We start from the raw sequence: 22,611 nt of genomic DNA on the forward strand, positions 1-22,611 counted from the left end.
CGTTTGAGATTGTTACCTTCGTTTGACAGAAAATTGTAAATGTATTGTGTTGTGTACAAACTGTAACGGTGGAAGAGAAGAATTTTTATTTCTTAATACGTTGCAAAGAGTGTTAATATGAGCTCGACATTATAAACGCTCTGTTTGTACACATATTTGCAACAGTAAAATAAACTCTACGAAAACTTATTGTAACAAGCGCTGCTGCCTTCTACTTAAAAAAATGCAATATATGAGAGAACCATGTCGAATTTAAATCTTTAGGTTGCTTGGATTTCAATCTGGAAAAGACGATAAGTATACGAGCGATGAGCGAGAACGTCCATCTTCCACTTCCCTGTTGGTTTATTCCGATATAGACGCGGTTACGTTCTCTGTGGGAGGGGCCTTGAACCTTGGATCTGGAGAACAAAGCACGGTCCCCAGAGTGACTCCAGTCTGATTTTTGACAAGTATTGGAAAAGACAGCGGGGGGGGGGGGATCGTGAAGCAGGTCCTCCGTGACGTGCGACCTTTACCTGTCTTAATTTGTCCTTCAGGTGGGATCAATATGCCTGAAACGCATATTTACTTATCTACTAGCAATATTGATACCGCTCGCAGATTAATAATAATAATAATAATAATAATAATAATAATAATAATAATAACAAATATTCGTCAATTAATTTGTCAAGCACATCATTTTTAATCGTTTCTTTTTTTTTCATTATTTTTATTCCAGTTTCTTTTTTGCCTACATTTCTTTTCCTTTTCTTCTCTTACTTTATTACAGGTTTGTTCCCTATATCGTTCATCTTTCGTTTTTTCGTTTCTTCCATCGTTTGTCTTTCTCTTCGTTTATTTCCTTTCTTAATCCCCTATGACGTTTTACGTGAAATTTGCAGTTCCCTCGTAGCTTCAACCCAAACAATTTTTTTTAGTTTGTTGCTTCACTTTTTTTTTTTTGTTCTTATTACTGTGAATTTCTTTTCTTTTTTCCTCATGTTTAACATTTCAGTTCTGTAGTTATATCTTTCTTTACTGTCCTTTTCTTCCTCCTTCCTCCATTTCGTTTTCTGTATTTTTTTCTGTTTTCCTCTACTGTTTTAATGTACCTCTTTCCTCATCTATTTACCTTCACAATCTTCTTTTGAAATAGTAATATGCGTTACAAGAGCGGTATGTTGACGTTTTCATGTTCGAGAAAAAGTTTGAAAAAGCGAAACGTAGTTGAGCTTTTTTAATTTCCGAGAATTGAAAGAAAACATACCGCTCGTGTATCGTACATTATTTTGTGCGAAGATCGTTTATTACATACCTGAAAGAGGAATTTCTAATTAGTTGCAATGAAATCTCCATCTTGGTTTCTGTTCAATGACGGCAAATTTGCAAAATAAAAATATCTATCTTCAACATTATTGCTTTAAAATGTTTTCTGTGTTTACTATACTCCAGCAGGCCGTGATATACGTCTGCCTTTTTTTTTTCCCCCAGTCTATGATGGGTCTGGAATCTTGTTGATTTTTTCACGGCTTCCTTAATGTTACTTGCATCACGAATGCAGTAACTTTAGTGGAGTTGTAGAGTTTACTTAATTTTTGCAAATATTTAAAAACAATAATTAACAGTGTAATTTAGGTGAAATTGCAGTGGTAAGTTTCCAATTTATAATTATTGCTATATTGAACGTCTCTAAAAATAATATGTTAAAAGCCTAAAGCAGTAAAATCAATATGTCACTTAAGCGGTAAGAAGAGGGAAATTGTTATGTGTGTTAGGTTGGGAATACTGAATGTGGAATTTTAGACTTTCCGCGGATTGGTTTTGTGCGGAAACCAAGCAAATACGCACGATCTCGCACAGACATGTTTATAATTTGAAGTATATTGTTCTGATATAACTTATTTTTACTTTAAATGCTTTTCTCTTTAAATGTTCGTTTGTTTGTTGCTTTATTTCTCTTTACATTATTTACATCAGTTAGCTTGTAAAGAATAATCAGTTTTACTATGTTATTAAACTTAAAGCATGGTTTTATTTATTTTTAAATATTCCTACTAGAATAAAACTTTACATGGAGAAAATTCATGACTAACATACTGAATAATGTTGTAGAAACATTTTTATGTTTCCGAGCTCCGAAAAGTTGTGTGGATGTAAACTTCAGAGAGACCCCAGCCTTCGCAAATGAATCATGCGGCCAGCTTAATTAAATCGGAGCAGGTGAGGCCTTTCATTAAGTAGGGGCTGAATGTTGACCAGCGCAGTAAAGAGCTGCAAACAACACGTCACAAAACAAACGACACGCGGCGGAGGATTTTGTGCTCTTCATAAAGTCTGAATGACTGGACAACGGTGTTTATTACTGAGATTTTAAGAGTTCATTGTGGTTCAACGTCCTCTTTACCATACCATGGCAAAAAAAAAGACATAACCTAAAAAACTACATGTGAACCTGCAGTCAATCATTTATCAGTAATTAGCTACCGAGACACAGAGAATAGATTACTGATACCACAGTCTAGTATATACAGTCACGAAACTTGCGTTGTGAGGGTGCTAGGAATAATAGACTGTGCCGGTACTATTTCGCATTATCTGTAATGAGGCGATATTAGCGATCCTAGTGGTTAGCAACTATCTATGGATGTATATTTATTACGTATTGAGCTTCGTGACTGTATATCTTAGACTGTGCTGATACCGTCTCCTAAATAACGTCTGTTTTGGAGCAGAAGTTTAATTGGAGTGTGTTATGAAGGAATAAATTAATCTAATCTTCAAAGTAATGGCCATTACATTCTTGAGCCACCAATTTCTGGTTTCTGATGTGAAGAATTCGGTGATTTACATTTTAGCGCTTCCAAGTTTTGGAAATTCCTTCCAATCAGGAAGTGGGCCGTGGATTAAAACAAATGGTAAATCTGTTGGCGCAAGATCAGGGCTATATGCTGGTTATGGTAGCAGTTCGATTCCTTCAAATTCATGGATGTTTTCCATGGTTGTTTCGACGGTATGGGGTCTTCCTTTGCCCTCTTGCAAGACAATTCTGTTTCGATTAACTGTCTCAAAATTTCATGGACTCGTTCTAGCTGTTTTTTTATAGTTGGTTATTTAGCGACGCTGTATCAACTACTAGGTTATTAGCGTCGATGAGAATGGTGATAGCGAGATGAGGCAGAGGATTCGCCATAGATTATCTGGAATTCACCTTACGATTGGGGAAAACCTCGGAAAAAAACCAACCAGATAATCAGCCCAAGCGGGGATCGAACCCCCGCCCGAGCGCAACTTCAGACCGGCAGGCAAGTGCCTTAACCGACTGAGCCACGCCGGTGGCTTTCTAGCTATTGAGAAAAATATTCGCATCGACTGCACGTCCGTTTGGAACAAACTTCCTGTGAATCACATCTTCAAAAAATTCTAGTCAACAATCGAAATATTACAGCTGGTGCCTCCCTCATCACTGTCTGGGAACGATAACCATGTCCGTGTCAGAGAGGATCACAGTTAGGTCTATACAGTACTCTTTGATCCACGTGCTCTGTATCAGAAGAAAGCAAAGAGTTGAGCATGCGCATTTCACGTATATCAGACTCAACAAAAACAAAAGTTCCTAGCCATGTCCTGAAGAAGTAAACAAAGTCTGAAATATTTGAGGCTATCAAATGCAAAACTCGCCTTATCCAGGTAAAGTGATTTGTCAGAAAACAGGAAAAACCGTAATGGATATGGACAGTTTTGCATTTGATAGTAGTTTTCTGAGCTCTATGGAAGAGGAATTAGACAAAATTTGCACAAACCGACTGTATATCAGTAGATAGAGAGCCGCAAGAAGTAAAACATCCCATATGTAACTTATTTTTTTTTTAATTTTGGATAAGGCGAGTTTTGCACTTGATAGCCTCATTTATTAAAATTTAAATTTAGAAAGAAAGTATGTATTTTTCGAACCACTAGGCATATCGCTGGAAATAGAATTTATCGCGGTAATATCCATTTAAAGCAGCGGTGACAATTCAGCTCTTCTGCTCTTTCGAAGCAGTCTCGAGCAAAGTTGAGAGACATTGGCATTGCAAACAAGCATCTCACTTGCCGAGGTTAACTGTTTGAGTGGGACTATCTTTTCTTGCATACTTCACACATACTTCATGTGTGCAACCCAGAGTACTCGTTCACAAAGAACACGAGTTGGTCGTCACTGTTTTATACCGTTATTGTGCAATAATGAAACTGGCATCAGAGGGTTTCAGTTATATAAAGAAAACCGAAAAAAGGAGCACAAAGCACGCTTCTTTATTTTTATCGTATTTATCACAATTATGATATTTCAATTTCTCTACCAATAAGGTTCTTTTCTATAAATCCTTGGCCTCCCTCAAGCAAAAACTGAAATGGTTTTAGTTACTTCTGTTAAATGTGTTGCAGGAGTGTCCGCAGTGCCACCAGATGGTGGGCATGGGCGAGGTGGGGGTGGTAGCCCCCAAGTTCGGGGACCGCACCATGTGGCACCCCGCCTGCTTCGTGTGCAGCTCTTGCGAGGAGCTTCTGGTGGACCTCACCTACTGCGTCCACGACGACCTGCTGTACTGCGAGCGCCACTATGCCGAGCAACTCAAGCCTCGCTGTGCCGCCTGTGACGAGGTAAGCCTTGCAACCACTATTGCATTGCGTACACATTTACTACAGCTTACAATGACAATAGAAACCCTTTGCTATGATGAAGATGACAGTGAAATGTGTACGATGACCAATTGCCCGGAATTTCATCGGTTGAATCACAGTATATCCTTTACTCGTAAGCTTACTAGTGCTGCCGGAAACTGAGATTTCAACATTTTTACAAAAAAAAAAAGAGTTTTTTATGTTTGCTCTATTTTCATGTCGACTAGAATTGCGTTCTTACTTAGAAATTCATTTACAATATTTATTTGAAGAAGTTTTGAATTGGAGGTGTAATTCCGTAGGTAATACTTGTATATGAGAAGAAAATATTGTACTTTTAGTGCTTAGTTTCCGTAACATGGCCTTAAATGATTCGATTGCCGTAATTTCTATTATCGTTCTTGAGAAACTTGAAGTCGACTTCTGTGGAATCATTACAGCTATACTTTCCTTCTACACTTAGGTTATTTAGAACAACCTCTGTATTTAAGTGAAGATTTGTTAAATTGTTGTTGTTGTTTTCTAATGCCAGGCGTTTGACAATAAAGTCATTTGACCTCTTGCACTCCAATATTTTTCAAAGATATTATCATGACCAGCCACTGAAGCACAGATTTTGAGGTGTTCCGAATCCATTTCTTGGTTTCAGTTGCACAATGGGCAGTTAGGGGACTGATATATTCCAATTCTATGCAGGTGTTTGGCCAAACAATCCTGGCCTGTTGCCAATCTAAATGCAGCTACAGACGATTTTCGTGGTAAATCGGGAATTAACTGGATTTTGATGCAGAGAGTTCCATTTTTTCCCTTGAGATCGTGTTATCAAATTTTGTTTGTTGAAGTCTAAGTATGTAGAGATTTGTTAAATTACATTATATAATCACATTCTTGCAGGTACTGTCTTCTCTACTTCCTGCTAAGAGTTGCCCCAGTGATGTACAACATAGAATAAAGTTGAAGAAAGCCATTCTGAACGACAGGTTTGCTTTGAACCATCAATCTAAAACGTCCACCCTCCACACATCTGACAGTTGCAATCAAGCAATGAATTGATTTTAGTTAATAAGTCCTGAAATCTTACCTAGTTTGGTAAGTTTATTCACAAACTTCTGTGATGGTATACTCTGACCAGATTTACAATACCAAACAATTGATAACCTTGTCAAGTTTATTGTGCCACATTCATAGATTACAAGCCAAGCGTTCTCTTCTTCTAGCCTAGCACATAGGCATTTCCATCCTGTGCATGTTTTTTCTAAGGATAGAAAGCCCCGTCAGCAAGACCATTACAGTCCCTTCGTTGGTATTCCCTGTACAAATTATTTTATGAAGACATACAATAATTTATATATTGTGAGCCTTAATGTATCGCATTTATAGATTGCATACCAGATGGTCTCTACTTCTGGCACAAAATGTCTACTCCTAGGGATATCCATCATGTACATGTGTTTTCTAAGGGTACAATGTTCCGTCAATAACTTCATAGCCCCTTTTGTTGTTATTCTCTGTTCCAAAATTGTCATCCTAAACAATTGATATCATGTGAGGCTTACTGTATCACATTCATTGATTACATGCTAGGTGAGCTCTTCTTCTTCTAGCACATAAAGTCTAGATCTGGAGATTTCCATCATGTACATGTGATTTCTGATGGTTCAGTGTCCTGTCATTCCCTTTTGTTGGTATTCTCTGTTCCAGATTGTTTCATACAAAACATTTCTGATATCATGTGAGGCTTACTGAATCACATTCATGGATTACATCCCAGGTCGTCTCTTCTTCTTCTTGTAGCACACAAAGTGTACATGTACTTTCTTATGGTGCAGTGTCCTGTCAGTCCCTTTTGTTGGCACTCTCTGTTGCAGAATTTTCATCCTAAACAGTTCATATCATGTGAGGCTTATTGTATCACATTCATGGATTACATGTCAGGTGGTCTCTTTTCATTGTAGCACATAAAGTGTACACCCAGTTATTTCCATCATGTACATGTGATTTTTAATATTTCAGTCTCCAGTCAGTCCCTTTTGTTGATATTTTCTGTTGCAGAATTGTCGCCCTAAACAATAATTGATATCATGTGAAGCTTAGGCCTACTGAATCACTTCATGGATTGCATGCAAAGTGATCTCTTGTCTTTGTAGCACTCAAAATCTCCACCTGAAGATTTCCATAATATAGATGTCATTTCTAATGGTGCATTGTCGCCCGGATCCCTTTTGTTGGTATGCTCTGTTCCATAATTGTCATTCTAAACAATTGATAGCATATGAGGCTTATTGTATTACATTCATGGATTACATGTCAGATAGTCTCTTCTTATAGCTCGCAAAGTATACGCCTTGGTATTTCTATCACGTACATGTGATTTCCAATGGTGCAGTGTTCTGTCTGTCCCATTTGTTGATATTCTCTGTTGCAGAATTGTCGTCCTAAACAATTGATATCATGGATTACATATCAGCTGGCCTCTTCTCCTTATAGCTCGCTAACTATACGCCTTGGTATTTCTATCACGTACATGTGATTTCCAATGGTGCAGTGTTCTGTCTGTCCCAATTGTTGGTATTCTCTGTTGCAGAATTGTCGTCCTAAACAATTGATATCATGGATTACATGTCAGCTGGCCTCTTCTTATAGCTCGCAAAGTATACGCCTTGGTATTTCTATCACGTACATGTGATTTCCAATGGTGCAGTGTTCTGTCTGTCCCATTTGTTGATATTCTCTGTTGCAGAATTGTCGTCCTAAACAATTGATATCATGGATTACATATCAGCTGGCCTCTTCTCCTTATAGCTCGCTAACTATATGCCTTGGTATTTCTATCACGTACATGTGATTTCCAATGGTGCAGTGTTCTGTCTGTCCCAATTGTTGGCATTCTCTGTTGCAGAATTGTCGTCCTAAACAACTGATATCATGGATTACATATCAGCTGGCCTCTTCTCCTTATATCTCGCTAACTATACGTCTTGGTATTTCTATCACGTACATGTGATTTCCAATGGTGCAGTGTTCTGTCTGTCCCATTTGTTGGTATTCTCTGTTGCAGAATTGTCGTCCTAAACAATTGATATCATGTGAGACTTACTGAATCACTTTCTTGGATTACATGTCAGGTGGTCTCCTCTCCTTGTAGCACACAAGGTGTACACCTTGGCATTTCCATCATGTAAATATGATTTCTGATGGTACAGTGTCCTGCCAGTACCTTTTGTTCGTATTCTATGTTCCAGATTTGTTATACAAAACATTTCTGATATCATGTGATGCTTACTGTATCACATTCATAGATTATATGCCAGGTCGTCTCTTCTTCTTGCAGCACATAGGGTCTACTTCTGGGGATTTCCATCGTGTATATGTGATTTCTAATGGTTCGGTGACCTATCAGTCCCTTTGTTTTTGGTATTTTCTGTTTCAAAATTGTGATCCTAAACAATTGATATCATGTTAGACTTACTAAATCACATCATGGATTACATGCTAATTGATCTCTTCTCTTTGTAGCACATAAAATCTCCACCTGAAGATTTCCATAATATACATGTGTTTTCTAATGGTGCATTGTCGCCCTGGTCCCTTTCATTGATATTCTCTATTCCATAATTATCATCCTAAACAATTGATAGCATGTGAGGCTTATTGCATCACATTCATGAATCACATATCAACTGATATGTTTTTCTTGTAGCACGTAAAGGCTACACATGGGTATTTCCATTATGTACATGTGATTTCTGATAGTGCAGTGTCTTGCCAGTCCCTTTCGATGATGTTCTGTATCCCAGATTTATGATAACAATTTTATTGGTTTCCTTTATAAACTACAAAGGCTACACTTACGGTTTCTATGCTGAACATGTGTTTGCTGTAGATACAATACCCGTCATGAAGTCCTTGCAGTTTGCTTCAACTGGATTTTCTACTCTCGACTTATGATACAAACCAATTATTGCTATTTTCCTTGGGGTTTAATGAGTAAGCAATCACGGATTACATGGTAAATAATAATAGTAATAATAATAATAAGGAAAGAAGAAAGAAAAGGAAGAAGAGAAAAAAGAAATAATGAAGGAAGAAAATATATTTCTTGACCACTTTTAAACAAAATTTAAAATGATATAATTTGAAATTAGCTGACTCCCAAGAATGTCAAAGCTTCTGTTCCCGAGTGTTTTTGGAAACGTAAAATTTTACACGTTAAGGCAAAATAGAAATATAAAACAGCACAGACTACAAAATTAAGTGAGACGAATTGTAATACAAAAATGCAGGAAATATTCTTTGGAGTAAAGTATTGTATTAGATAAAAGTTTGCATAACTAATTTGTACACTTCCTTTTTAAACCCAAAAACGTTCATTAATGTTAGGTGAGGATAATTATGATTAATGAAAGAATTGGGTCGAATTAGAGCTATGCCTGAGACCAGATTTGGTATTACACTTTGGTTCAATTAGTGGCAGAGAAATAGCATATCTTCTTGTAGAATAAGCATGGTAATTTGTCTAGTACTTAGTTTAATTTTTGTGGTAAAAAGTTAATAGTAAATATTGGTAATTCTTTTTGATGTCTAAAACTTTGACATCTTTATATACGAGATTTGTTGGATAATCTAAATGGCTATTTAAACAAATTCTTATTATTCTCTTATTAAGTTGATTCGGGAGGATTAGAACAGATTTTGTTATACCTCCACAACCTGTTATTCCATACTTAAAAAGCCACCGGACTAAAGCTGAATAAATAGTTCGTATTATATTACATGTGGGAAGGGAGCGTAGTTGGTAATTGTCTTAATTTATATAAAGGGTAATCTATTTCTTTTTCCCAACGGAAATTTTGGTCCATTATAATGCCTAAATATTTCATCTGTCCACATGTAAGAAGTTTAAAACATAAACAAGGATAAACGTTTGAATGATTTCTTGTATGGAAAGTTATTTTAAAATTATTTTCACTTGAGGGAAGTCCTGTTTTATTTAAACAAACATGTATGGCAGCTGCTTTGTTAATATTGAGAGATACAATATTTGCGTCTAACCAATTGAAAGTTTTTTTGGCAAAAACATCAGTTGCCCAAAATCTGGTAATATTAGTTAGAGTGGCTATCTGATGCTCCTCTGCGACATGCATGGATTCCCATTAATATCAAATGAGTGGTATAACCATTGTTTTATAAAATTGTATTACCGTTTTTAGACTTCCACAGACTTCTGGAACGTTCATACTTTTTAATTTGTGTTTCGTTCAATTTATTTCACAACCTTGATAGTTACATATTTTTTTCCTTGTTCTAGAGGAATTCCGTAAATTGCAATTTTTTTATCATCCTTGTAATTTTCCCCAAAAAAGTCGTGATTTTTTGTTTGTTTTGTTTTTCCCCCTCTTTACTGAAATATGATATTTATTTTTAGTACTATATATATATATATATATATATATATATATATATATATATATATATATAATTTATTTCCAAGAAATAGTCTGCCCAGGCATCCTGGATTGCCAGAAACACAGAATAACACATATATAAGCATAATAACGATTACAGTGAAATAGATGAGTCAAATTGAAATGTGAACTAGGAGCTTAAATTTAAGAAATAATAAATTTGTACATATATTGTAACAAACACACACTAACGGATAGAAAGGGGGGGGGGGAATTATGATATTCCGTATGAATGATTTTTCAGAATTGCCATAGACCTTTTAATGCTAGAAGTACTTAAATACAAATGGCTTTTAGAGAACCCGAGGTTCATTGCCGCCCTCACATAAGCCCGCCATCGGTCCCTATCCTGAGCAAGATTAATCCAATCTCTATTATCATATCCCACCTCCCTGAAATCCATTTTAATATTATCCTCCCATCTACGTCTCCATAATCTGGTAATTTTAGTTACAGCGGCCATCTAATGCTCCTCCGCGACATGCATGGATTCCCATTAATATCAAATGGTGGTATAACCATTGTTTTATAAAATTGTATTACCGTTTTTAGACTTCCACAGACTTCTGGAAAGTTGATACTTTTTTAATTTACACCATTTGTGTTTCGTTCAATTTATTTCACAACCTTGATAGTTATATATTGCTTGTTCTAGAGGAATTCCATAAATTGCAGTTTTTTATCATTCTTGTAATTTCCCCAAAAAGTCGTGATTTTTTGTTTTTGTTTTTTCCCCCTCTATATTGTAATATGATATTTATGTTTTAGTTCTATATATACTTACTTACAAATGGCTTTTAGAGAACCCGGAGGTTCATTGCCGCCCTCACATAAGCCCACCATAGGTTCCTATCCTGAGCAAGATTAATTCAGTGTCTAGTATCATATCCCACCTCCCTCAAGTCCATTTTAATATCATCCTCCCATCTACGTCTCGGCCTCCCCAAAGATAGTTTTCCTTCCGGCCTCCCAACTAACACTCTATATGCATTTCTTCTGGATTCGTCCATACTTGCTACATGCCCTTCCCATCTCAAACGTCTGGATTTAATGTATAATGTACAGTAGTGGCAAAAAAAAATCGGACCGACCCATGTAGCTGATTTCAGAGCTTTTTTCACTCCAGAGCACGATAGACTGGTAACTAAGACTTTTGTGGTTCGAATCCTGCCTGGGAAGGAAACTGTTTTTTGTTCCTTATTCAGATTTATTCCCAATACTTTTCGATTGCAGCGATATTTTACTACTTAATTAACTTATTATTCCTAGAACATGAATTTTACCAGCAATCGAAAAGTATTGGGAATAAATTTGAATAAGGAACAAAAAAAAAGTTTCCTTCCCAGGCAGGATTCGAACCACGAAAGTCTTAGTTACCAGTCTATCGTGCTCTGGAGTGAACAAGGCTCTGAAATCAGCTACAAGGGTCGGTCCGGTGTTTTTTGCCATTACTGTACAAGGCTATATGTAGAATGATGTAAATTATATAATAATATTATTACAACTCTTTCTATGCACCCATTTATTTGCTCGACGGAAACATCTGATCTGGTCTTACACACAACCAACAAAGTGTAGACTAAATAATGGCGAAGATTTTTTATCACTATGAAAAAATTCATCACCGTCGGTTAGCTTTGAAAGCATGAACCTCTAATCTCATGGCAATCGTGACAACTACTCGACGGCTAAGAACTTCCGAACACAGATTTTAGGTATGAAATTTGGCATTGAAACATTGGCGGACCCGGAGAAGGTACACGAATGTATGACTCTTAAAATGATAAAAATAATTTTTGGCTGAGTTGGAATTTAAGCAGAAAGCTCTACCGTACCTCATTGGCGTAGTGTGAAGTGAGCTAAGTTTGTGGAATGACATGCTCCCATGACTCATTGTGACAGGTTGGAGTTTCTCTGCTATTCCTGTTACACTTAAAGGTCACAGAGATTAAACATCAAACACTTGAAGGATTCCAAGAATTTGTAAACTTCAGGGTTTGCATTAAGAAGTGGGAGTTGAAGAGATAGATTGTCTTCATTATCTTGCTTGAGGGAAATGTGTTCCAGTTACCTATCAGATTTACACTCACATTGCTATTATATAGCTACATGAACAGGATTTTTGTTTAGAAACGTATAGTATGCATATCTAATATGTATTGTATACATTTACATTCCATGATATTCGTACACGCTTCACAGCTAGAATATGGAACATGTCAAAAAAATCTTAATAGTACTACAAAGTCTTAATTATAGTCACATTCTAGTTGAAATATATACAGAACGGTTTTACAATATATTCTACTAGTACAACACAAAGTTTTAGTATCAATGCTTAATACAACACAGAAATAATCATGCAGCTTGTTGAATGTCATAAATTCGCCTACAGAATAGAAGGCGTGAGAAATTAGATACTTCTTTAATGTGGCCCTAAATAATCTTATGTTTTGAGTTTGATTTTTTATATCGATAGGGAGGCTATTAAACATTTTTACTGCCATATAACGAACTCCTTTTTGATAGCACGATAGACTTGCCGATGGAGTATGAAAGTAATTTTTTTGACGTGTATTTATGTTATGAACTGTTGATTTAGTTACAAAGTTTTCACGATTATATACGAAGAAATTTATTAATGAAAAAATATACTGACAAACCATGGGTATTATTTGTAGTTTTATGAAAATGGTCCTAAACGATTCTCTAGACTTGGCACCTACTTTTATTCTAATTACTCTTTTTTGTAGTAGGAATATACCGTTACAATATGTAGACTTTCCTCAGAATATCATTCCAAAACTCATTACCGAGTGAAAGTATGCAAAGTATATTGTTTTTAAGGTATTGATATTTACTATCTTTTGCATAGATCTAATAGCAAAACATGCTGAATTTAGTTTGGGGGTAATTTCTTTAATATAATTTTTCCAATTTAACATATTATCGATTTATAAGCCAAGAAATTTGGTTGTTGTTGTTGTTGTTGTTCCTATTAGGTGCCTGTTAATAATTGCGCTTGAATCTAGTTTTTCAGGTAAATCTCCCTGTAAAGGAGATTTGAATAATTTCAAGGGAAAAATAGATTTGCATAAGATATACGTTACTGTAGGCACGTTAACAGAAAACCACAATTCTAGGTCACACAGACTTGTATGCACTCGATGTGGGTCTCTGGCGTCTCGTCAGCCCAAACGAGTTGTGTGGATATAAAGGGAAACATTGAGACGGTGTCGGGTGGAGTTGCTGGGTAGCTCAGTTGATAGAGCGCTGGTACGTTCAACCAGAGATCCCGGGATCAATACCCGGCCCCGGAACAATTCAAATGCGCTTGAAATTGGGTAGGATTTAAATTTAATTATATTATTGTTGTTAAAATTTAATACTAATTTATTGGCTGAGAACCAATTACATATTATTTTGTGGAGAATTGCCTCTATTGAAGATTAGAATGTGTTGGAGTTATTGGCTGTAATCATTAATCACTATACTTGTGTCATCTGCAAATAATATGGGATGACTTACATCTTTCATTAGGAGGGCAAGATCATTTATGAACACTAGAAAAAGTAGGGGATCTAATATTGATCCTGTCCACGCCTGTGGAGTAACGGTCAGCGCGTCTGGCTGCGAAACCAGGTGGCCCGGGTTCGAATCCCGGTCGGGGCAAGTTACCTGGTTGAGGTTTTTTCCGGGATTTTCCCTCAACCCAATACGATCAAATGCTGGGTAACTTTCGGTGCTGGACCCCGGATTCATTTCACCGGCATTATCACCTTCATTTCATTCAGACGCTAAATAACCTAGATGTTGATACAGCGTCGTAAAATAACCCAATAAAAAATATTGATCCTTGAGGTATTCCATTATTAATAGTTACCCGTGTTCTGTAATCATTAATAATTATTTAATATGACGATGACTAATAATAATCATATGAAAGTGTCACCATAATTTTGAAACACGATGTGTATTAGTAATTAAAGTCTAGACATTTTCGTACAACTAAGGGAAGCTTATTAAATTTAATTAATAGAAAATTGGCTCTCTTTATAACTGATAAGAAGTAGCAAAGTGTCGGTGACATTGAAAATGATGACAGTAGAATTATTAGACTGTTTTAAAAGACGATATAAATTGTAACGTTGTTTAACTTAGGTTAAGTGATTCAACAGTAATAATGTTAGCTTTAAGATCCTACAAGCAGAAGGGAGGCTAACAATATAAGCTAACGACCGTGTACTAATTGAGATATTTCATTCTGTGTTTGTTATTCTTCGTTCTGTATGCCATTAAGTGCTCCTAATAGTTTATCTCTGACCATTTCATTGTCTTACAGAAGACACGGCTTTATTTACTTGTCAGGCATTAACTTTATCCGGGTGTGTTCTTGTGGGTGTGTTGCAATCTTTCTTGCATTCAGGAAGTATTTGAATTACAGGTGAAGACAATATTAAACAAAATAACGTCAAATGATACAGAAAGTGGGATGAACATTCAGATAGGACGGCAGCAGCTATGATATAATCCTCACAGGAGAAAAGAAATTTATATAGACTGATCAAGAAATGAGCATGGAAACAGGCTGAAGGACCGAAACCGTAGGTCCACATGCTTGGTTTTTTCTCTGTAATTTTCTCCCCCCCCCCCAAACGTGATGAGACTGTGAGGTAAACCTAATGAAAATCATCGCTATCACCATTTTTTTAATGCTACAGAACTATGTACTTGATAAAGTGTCGTTAAATAACTGATTAAAGGGGGATATATACCTTTCGCTTCTATAATTCCACTGTAATTCAACTTTTTTTTCTTCAGAATCTATAGGTCCGTTGGAAATAAAAATACATTAGGGGAGAGTCGGGTAGTATCGGACAGTGCGTTTTTTTTTTCATCTACCACCATATGGTAGTACCTGAATGACATGGTTACGTTTCTCTATGCGACATCACAGAAACGTAACCATGTCAATCAGGTACTATCATCGTGTGGTAGATGAAAGAAACTCATTGTCCGATATTACCCGATGTCCGATACTACCCGACTCTCCCCTATTTGTATTTTGTTGGCATACTACAGGGTGAACCAGCAAGGGCTAGACTCCTAACCGCACTCACGGCGGCTGATTCATACGTAACGAGCTACCATATGCGGGCGATTCGTTCCTCGCTTTTGCGGTTAATATTGCATAATGATGTACTTACCAAATTCATAATTTATGTTCGAAATGACGTCCTTGTGATATCTGGCGGGCTGGACATCTCTTGAAGACATGTCCAGCAACTCGCCATAGTTCGTTCTCCGAAATGGCTCGAATTTACGTCATGTAGAGGTTGTTCGTGAAAACGGTGTGGATTTTCACTGTCCCAGTAACGATTGTTTTGATACGACTCTCCGCTAACGCCGGTCTAGTCCTGGCTGACTCACACTGTAGTTAAAACCTTGTAACTGCGTTTGAAGACATTGCATTGGATAGCAAAATAACTTATCTCTTTAAACCATAGCTAACAACTTTTATACTTTCGTTATTTATAAAATAAAGAAATATTTGGGGCTTACGATGTGTTGTCAGCGCACGCATTTTGAAAATATACGCACATTTCAACATTCGGGACAAAATAGGACTTGCAATGTTTTAAAATCACGATATCACTAAGCGATTTTAATGTTCTTTAAAACCTAAGAGAAGGCCTTACGGCCATAACTCTGCCAGATAAAATAAATTATTATTATTATTATTATTATTATTATTATTATTATTATTATTATTATTATTATTATTATTATTAGTTTTAAAAACATATCTGAAAACTTGCATATTATGTTATTCAACCTAACAGTGTTTACATTATGAATTGGTCAAATATTTGAATTTTGATGTTATCCTTATTTTTAGCTATTTTAAGAAACCTATAGTACAATCTCTAACATAAGAGTCAGAAAAAGAATTTTTTTCGTACTAAATTTTTCATAAGAAATTTGATTAATATTATTTTATTGTTGTATCTGTTGCGGAATAGGTTAACATGGGAATACGATGTTGGATGATCTTACAGAATCCAAGAAATATTGCATTCTCCATAATAATAAGATGTTCTGCTTTTGACAATTTATAATCAATCTAAGCTATTATAAATAAATTATAATTCAATGGAAAGTCCGTCGTTGTAAGACATCCGAGTGAAGAGTAGAATAATGGGAACGCCTCAATAATAAATTATACTGCGTTGCAGTTAGTTCCAAATTCCACCGAGAGATGACTCGCGGGCATTCTCCAGCCGATGCGGCATCTATGAATGGCGGCGAGAACTCTAAATGGCACCCACTTTTTCTTTTTGCTTGCTGTTTACTCTCAATTTACAGCAATTGGATGCGTTATTATTATTATTATTATTATTATTATTATTATTATTATTAACCGGTCTGTAGATGTATAAAATATGCCAATTTACATGGATTTAATTTGGATCCATTTAGTGTGTAGGATTTACTTTATTGAGTTGTTTGTCATTTTGTTACTAATATTAATTTATGTTTTGTTTAGAATTATTGTTTTTATTAAGGGGTTAGGTACAGCTTACAGCAGTAAAATTTTTGGAAATATTCAACATTTTTCCTCCATTATTGTCTTTTTCTTTTTTTCATATAGCAGAAGGACAGTGTTCTACACATACCAATTTTCATTATTGTACAAGATACAGTAATGGAGGGAAAAAATGTTGAATATTTCCAAAAATTTTAATGCTGTAAGCTGTACTTAACTCCTTAAATTATTCTCTTAATCACTGATATCTTACTTACTGGCTTTTAAGGAACCCGGAGGTTCATTGCCGCTCTCACATAAGCCCGCCATTGGTCCCTATCCTGAGCAAGATTAATCCAGTCTCTACCATCATATCCCACCTCCCTCAAATCCATATCATTGATATCATTTGTATTAATTAATTTATTATATTCTTGTATCATGAATGTTACTGTTGTTTTTATTGAGTCATTCTGAATTTTGTATTTCACAGTATCCATTTTATTCCGTCCTTTCATTGTCACTATTGTCATTATGTGAAATTGTCTTTATTTATGCATTTTTATTTAATTTGTGTCATTGTTAATTTTGTCATTTTGTATTTATTGTCATTCTATCCTGAACTGTTATTGGCCTCTAGCTGTTGTACAGCACAATAAATATTAGTAAATATATAAAATATTATTATTATTATTATTATTATTATTATTATTATTATTAATTTTTTTAATTCTAAATTTTAAAATCGGCAACCGTTATATTTCATAGCGAATGCATCGAAGATTTTAACTATTATAGGAGTAATATACGATTGTCATATTTTATTTCTTCCAATTCCTTGTTTAATAATGATATTTTCGTAAATTATAATCATGAAGTGTTTTTCTTAAGTGCGGTACGATTTCAATTGCTTATATCATCGCTAATTTGTTCTCGTATGTAGTATTGAAAATCTGAACACTGTTTCTTCACCAAATAAATGCGATATTTATTAACGCAAGAATCTGGTTTAACAGTGGATACGTACAGTATTTGTTTTAAAACAGTACCTAGAGTTTAGTGTTGTAACGATGTTTAGGTTGAAATTTTCAGCGGCCTTTGGAAAGTTTGTGATTATAGTTGCATACTTCTCCGTTACAATTAGGGACCGGATTTTATGCAATTACATATTATATTCCTTTCAACCTAACCGTATATAAATAACGAATCTTTGCGAATCATGTAATTACCATTAATATATTAAAATTTGATACTACATATTTTTACATATTTACCCCACATTAAATATTATTGCTTGGTATTACATAAATCTACATATTTAGGGGTTTTATTCATTTTTACTTCTTTAAAAGGAAAAAGAAAACTTCTTCTGGGGAAGTTAACAATTTGAAATACACAGATTTAAAAAGCCTTTTTACCTACTCGAGAAAGGATATGTTTCGGGATGAAACATAACATCTTAGTTCTAGGAAGTAAAAGAGGCACTCACCCCTTACCGCCCACTGTAAATATGAGTGAACAAACGGCAACCTTTATCATAAAACTACTTTGTATTGTAAAAATCAAGAAGGGAATAATCTCATACGCATAAGCGGAGGACATAGTAGTAGGGTCTAAAGACCTTACAAAGTTACAACAAACAATAAACATCATGTAAAATGGTGCAATAGAAACAAATTTGATATAAATGTGGACAACATAGAAATGATGTTACTCAGAAACGGCGGAAGAGCACTAGAAACAGCAGAAACCGTCATGAAGAACAGAAAATTAAAAATTGTACCAGACTACAAATATCTAGGCTTAACAATACGAACCAGCGCAGATATTGATATTAAATATTTTCACGATTTTACATATTTTGGTAGATATTCAGCTTATTTTTCTTACATAAATATGTGCATATTTCACATCTTGATATTACATAAAAATCCGGTCCCTAGCTTTAATATGGACGCAGTCTCGATTTCATGGCAGTTTGAAAGCTTTCGTTCGTTAGCCTGAGTTATAGATAGACTGCATTACACAAGTGTCGGAGAAGTTGCCGCGGTGTGTGATCAGGCTTTAGACACTTCTAATCAAGCCAGGTTTTTTTTTATTAGCTATAAATGCGAAATGTGACGAGAGAGATGTACAAAGGAGTGAAGTGCAGGCTTTCTCATAAATGTGACATTTATGACAGTAAATTTGACGAGAATTTTCTCGAAAATAGTCTGTTTCTTCAAAAAAAATTATTTTTGCGAAAAACACGGATAGCATTTCTTAAAATTTGTATATAAATACAGTAGTATACAGTATTAGTGTTGAAGATGTGAGTTACAAAACAACGGTGAAACAACTTATTTTGGAATTCTGTTTATTTCCTTCAGTGGCCTACTACCCCTTGACGACTGAGTTTTTGTACAGGGACATCATTTTATTTATTTTTACTAACATTTTTAATATTAACCTAGCTATACCTTTGTATCAACGCCGTTTGCTACCCCCTTCCACGACTGGAGTTCGATGATACTGGCGTAGAATACAAACAAATCACTTTACTAGGTATAAGAGGGAAGAAAAGTAGTTCATCCCTTTACGTAAACTAGGAAATATGGCGATTTTGAGTTTGATCATTTTCATTAGGTTTTTGTTCAATCAAAATACAGTACAGTATTAACAATGAGTATTTTTACTCAAGAACTGAGCTGTCCATGTGGACGTATTCATTATGCAGTGTATATTATACTGTCTGCAGCGTACAATATAGAGAATGAAGTTAAATTGAAAAATAATCATAATATGAATATTTAAACACATTTTTAAAATGGTGGCCGTTCATTTCGATACAGACTTCAGTTCTAATGTGCATATAATCACACTATAGACTATTGTACCTAATCCCAATTACCATTTTAGTCCTTTGTAACTAGTAACTCATGTTGAAATAATTCTGTACCTACTCTATAAAAGAGTACCTAATGTACTGTAAATTCAATCTTCATTTCTGTCCGATCCGAAGAGATAAAATTACTCAGACATGCTATCTACTGTCCGCCCAAGTGGTTATGTAGTAAGGTCGTAGAGAGGGAGGAAATCACGTGACAGTGGCCCTTTTATTTAAGTTGTTTTAAACAGTTGTACAATATTACGTAGACGTCCAATTCCTAACAGAAATTAATGTTCTCAGAAAAGAGCTAAGACAGCCCAGCCACTAGCTGGCGAATAAAAGCTGGTGGGAGAAACCAGGATGCGACGTAGGCAAACGGACGACAGTACATGTGCGAAAATGATTCAATATTGAAAGCTCTTTCGTCACTGGAAAACGTGAACATATTTTTGGAATGTACTGTTTACTATGATCGTAAGGCTACTAAGGCTGTATATGCGGTCTTGGATCTGTGTGGAGGACGGTTGAACTTCATTAATAGAAGGTGTGGGAGTGAAGTACGTTCAAAAACTCGGGTACAATAAAAATTGAAGTAAAAATAAAATGATGTCCATGTATAAAACTTTAAGTAACATTTACAATGGCTAAAATTATTATTATTATTATTATTATTATTATTATTATTATTATTATTATTATTATTATTAAGATTTATTTCGCCGTGAATGTTGCAAATACAATGCCATGTATACGACTATTACTAAAGAAGAATGTGAATGGCATTACATGGTGGGGAAAAAATAACGAAATTAGTGTCACATCATTTTTAACTATGTCTATAGATACTATATCTTACTTACTTCTTTTACCAAAAATTTGACAAATTAAAAAAAAAACATCGGGGCCTGGTTGTAATGTTTATCACTTTTTGTCAGTTGATGGTTTCCTCGGAAAATATTTTACACCACTAAAGTTGCTGTATTTAACATTTTACATAATTTCTTTTTCTACAGTCTTGTTGTATTTAACATTGCGTTTCATGGGGCGTGGCATAAATAACACAAAATTAAAAAAAAATAGCATTGTTAGTTCATTAGGAAAGGCAAAACTGAGAAACAAATGAAGTATTTTTATTTTATTTTAACTTTCGTTCCATTATTTTCTCCAGTTTAATCCTTTATTAAAATTATGTTGTTTGTTAATTCAACTGTGCAAAGACAGATTGGAACTTCATAAGTAACACCAATAAGGGATCACTCGTGAGATAACGGGATAGGGTGGCCAGTTTCTTTTCCCCTCCATTGCATATATCGCTGACTAGTAGCATATTACACTAATCAGACTTCAGATGTATACAAACAATTGTTCTTCCTCTGATACATATCGTCAAGTGAGATGTAATTGAAGACCTCTCCGGAAAAAGGATGTATCATCATATTCTTGAAAAATTAATTAAACTATGGTTTTTATTTAACAACGCTCGCAACTACAGAGGTTATATCAGCGTCGCCGGTGTGCCGGTATTTTTGTCTCGCAGGAGTTCTTTTACACACACTTAAATGCCATCGACCTGGGCCGGGATCGAACCCGCAACCTCGAGCGCTATACCCACTGCGCCACCGAGGTCGACTATTATTGAAATGTGTGATGTAGGTGGAAAAAATAATTTTAGGGGAGAGTCGGGTAGTATCGGACATCGGGTAATATCGGATAGTGAGTTTATTTCATCTACCACACGATGATAGTACCTGATTGACATGGTTACGTTTCTGTGATGTCGAATAGAGAAACGTAACCATGTTATTCAGGTACTACTATATGGTGGTAGATGAAAGAAACGCACTGTCCGATACTACCAGACTCTTCCCTAAAGCATTTATTTATGACAATAAATTATTGAGTTCATTTGCTGAATAAACTTGTATCCTTTTTTAGTCAAATAGCTATGACAGTAAATATAAGCCTAAAGAAATATGCCCCTGAAATATCCTTGCTTCTGAAACGTGATTGTTGGTTACATCCTTATTCCGGGGGGGTATTCAATAATTACTTCTTGAAATTGATGCACATATCAGTAACAACTTCAATCATAGGTGATTAAATTTTTTATACTCATTTAGATATACAGTAGAACTTGGTTATAACGACATCCAAGGGACCTTAAACATTATGTTGTTATAAACGTGTGTCGTAGTAACCGAGATTGATATTATCAGTCTAGTGAGGTGGAAAATGAAAAATAACAAATGCAATCAGACTTATTTTAGATTTATGTATTGACTTTTAAGCCTACAATGAACATAATAAAATACACGTAGGCCTAAATTATAAATACAGTATCCTGTATTAAAACAGTTTGTTCAGTACTCACCAAACTACTTTACTTAGAAGTGAAGTAATCAGTCATTTTACTCTGTTGTCTTCTACTTGCCGAATACACACTTTCTAGGGCTAAATTACGTTCTTACTTACTTACAAATGGCTTTTAAGGAACCCGAAGGTTCATTGCCGCCCTCACATAAGCCCTCCATCTGTCCCTATTGTCAGCAAGATTAATCCAGTCTCTACAATCATATCCCACCTCCATGAAATCCATCTTTATATTATCCTCCCATCTACGTCTCGGCCTCCTCACAGGTCTTTTTCCCTCCCGCCTCCCAACTAACACTCTATATGCATTTCTGGATTCGCCCATACGTGCTACATGCCCTGCCCATCTCAAACGTCTGGATTTCAAGTTCCTAATTATGTCTGGTGAAGAATACAATGTGTGCAGTTCTGTGTTGTGTAACTTTCTCCATTCTCCTGTAACTTCATCCCGCTTAGCCCCAAATATTTTCCTAAGCACCTTATTCTCAAACACCCTTAACCTGTGTTCCTCTCTCGGAGTGAGAGTCCAAGTTTCACAGCCATATAGAAGAACCGGTAATATAACTGTTTTATAAATTCTAACTTTCAGATTTTTGGAGAGCAGACTGGATGATAAGAGCTTCTCAACCGAATAATAACACGCATTTCCCATATTTATTCTGCGTTTAATTTCCTCCCGAGTGTCATTTATATTTGTTACTGTTGCTCCAAGATATTTGAATTTTTCCACCTCT

The 22,611-nt window shown here is 35.4% G+C and overlaps 1 protein-coding gene across 5 annotated transcripts in view; it reads left to right on the forward strand.

The window, feature by feature from the left end:
- Positions 1–22,611, forward strand: part of Lmpt (four and a half LIM domains protein limpet) — a 964,594-nt gene that overhangs the window by 577,230 nt on the left and 364,753 nt on the right. For all 5 annotated transcript variants that reach the window (XM_069832785.1, XM_069832782.1, XM_069832786.1 and 2 more), the window contains one exon: positions 4,411–4,626. In XM_069832785.1, coding sequence (XP_069688886.1) covers positions 4,411–4,626 — 216 coding nt within the window. The remainder of the gene's footprint in view (positions 1–4,410; positions 4,627–22,611) is intronic.

Source organism: Periplaneta americana, chromosome 8 (genome assembly GCF_040183065.1).
Source record: "Periplaneta americana isolate PAMFEO1 chromosome 8, P.americana_PAMFEO1_priV1, whole genome shotgun sequence".
NCBI classification, from domain to species: Eukaryota; Metazoa; Arthropoda; class Insecta; order Blattodea; family Blattidae; genus Periplaneta; species Periplaneta americana.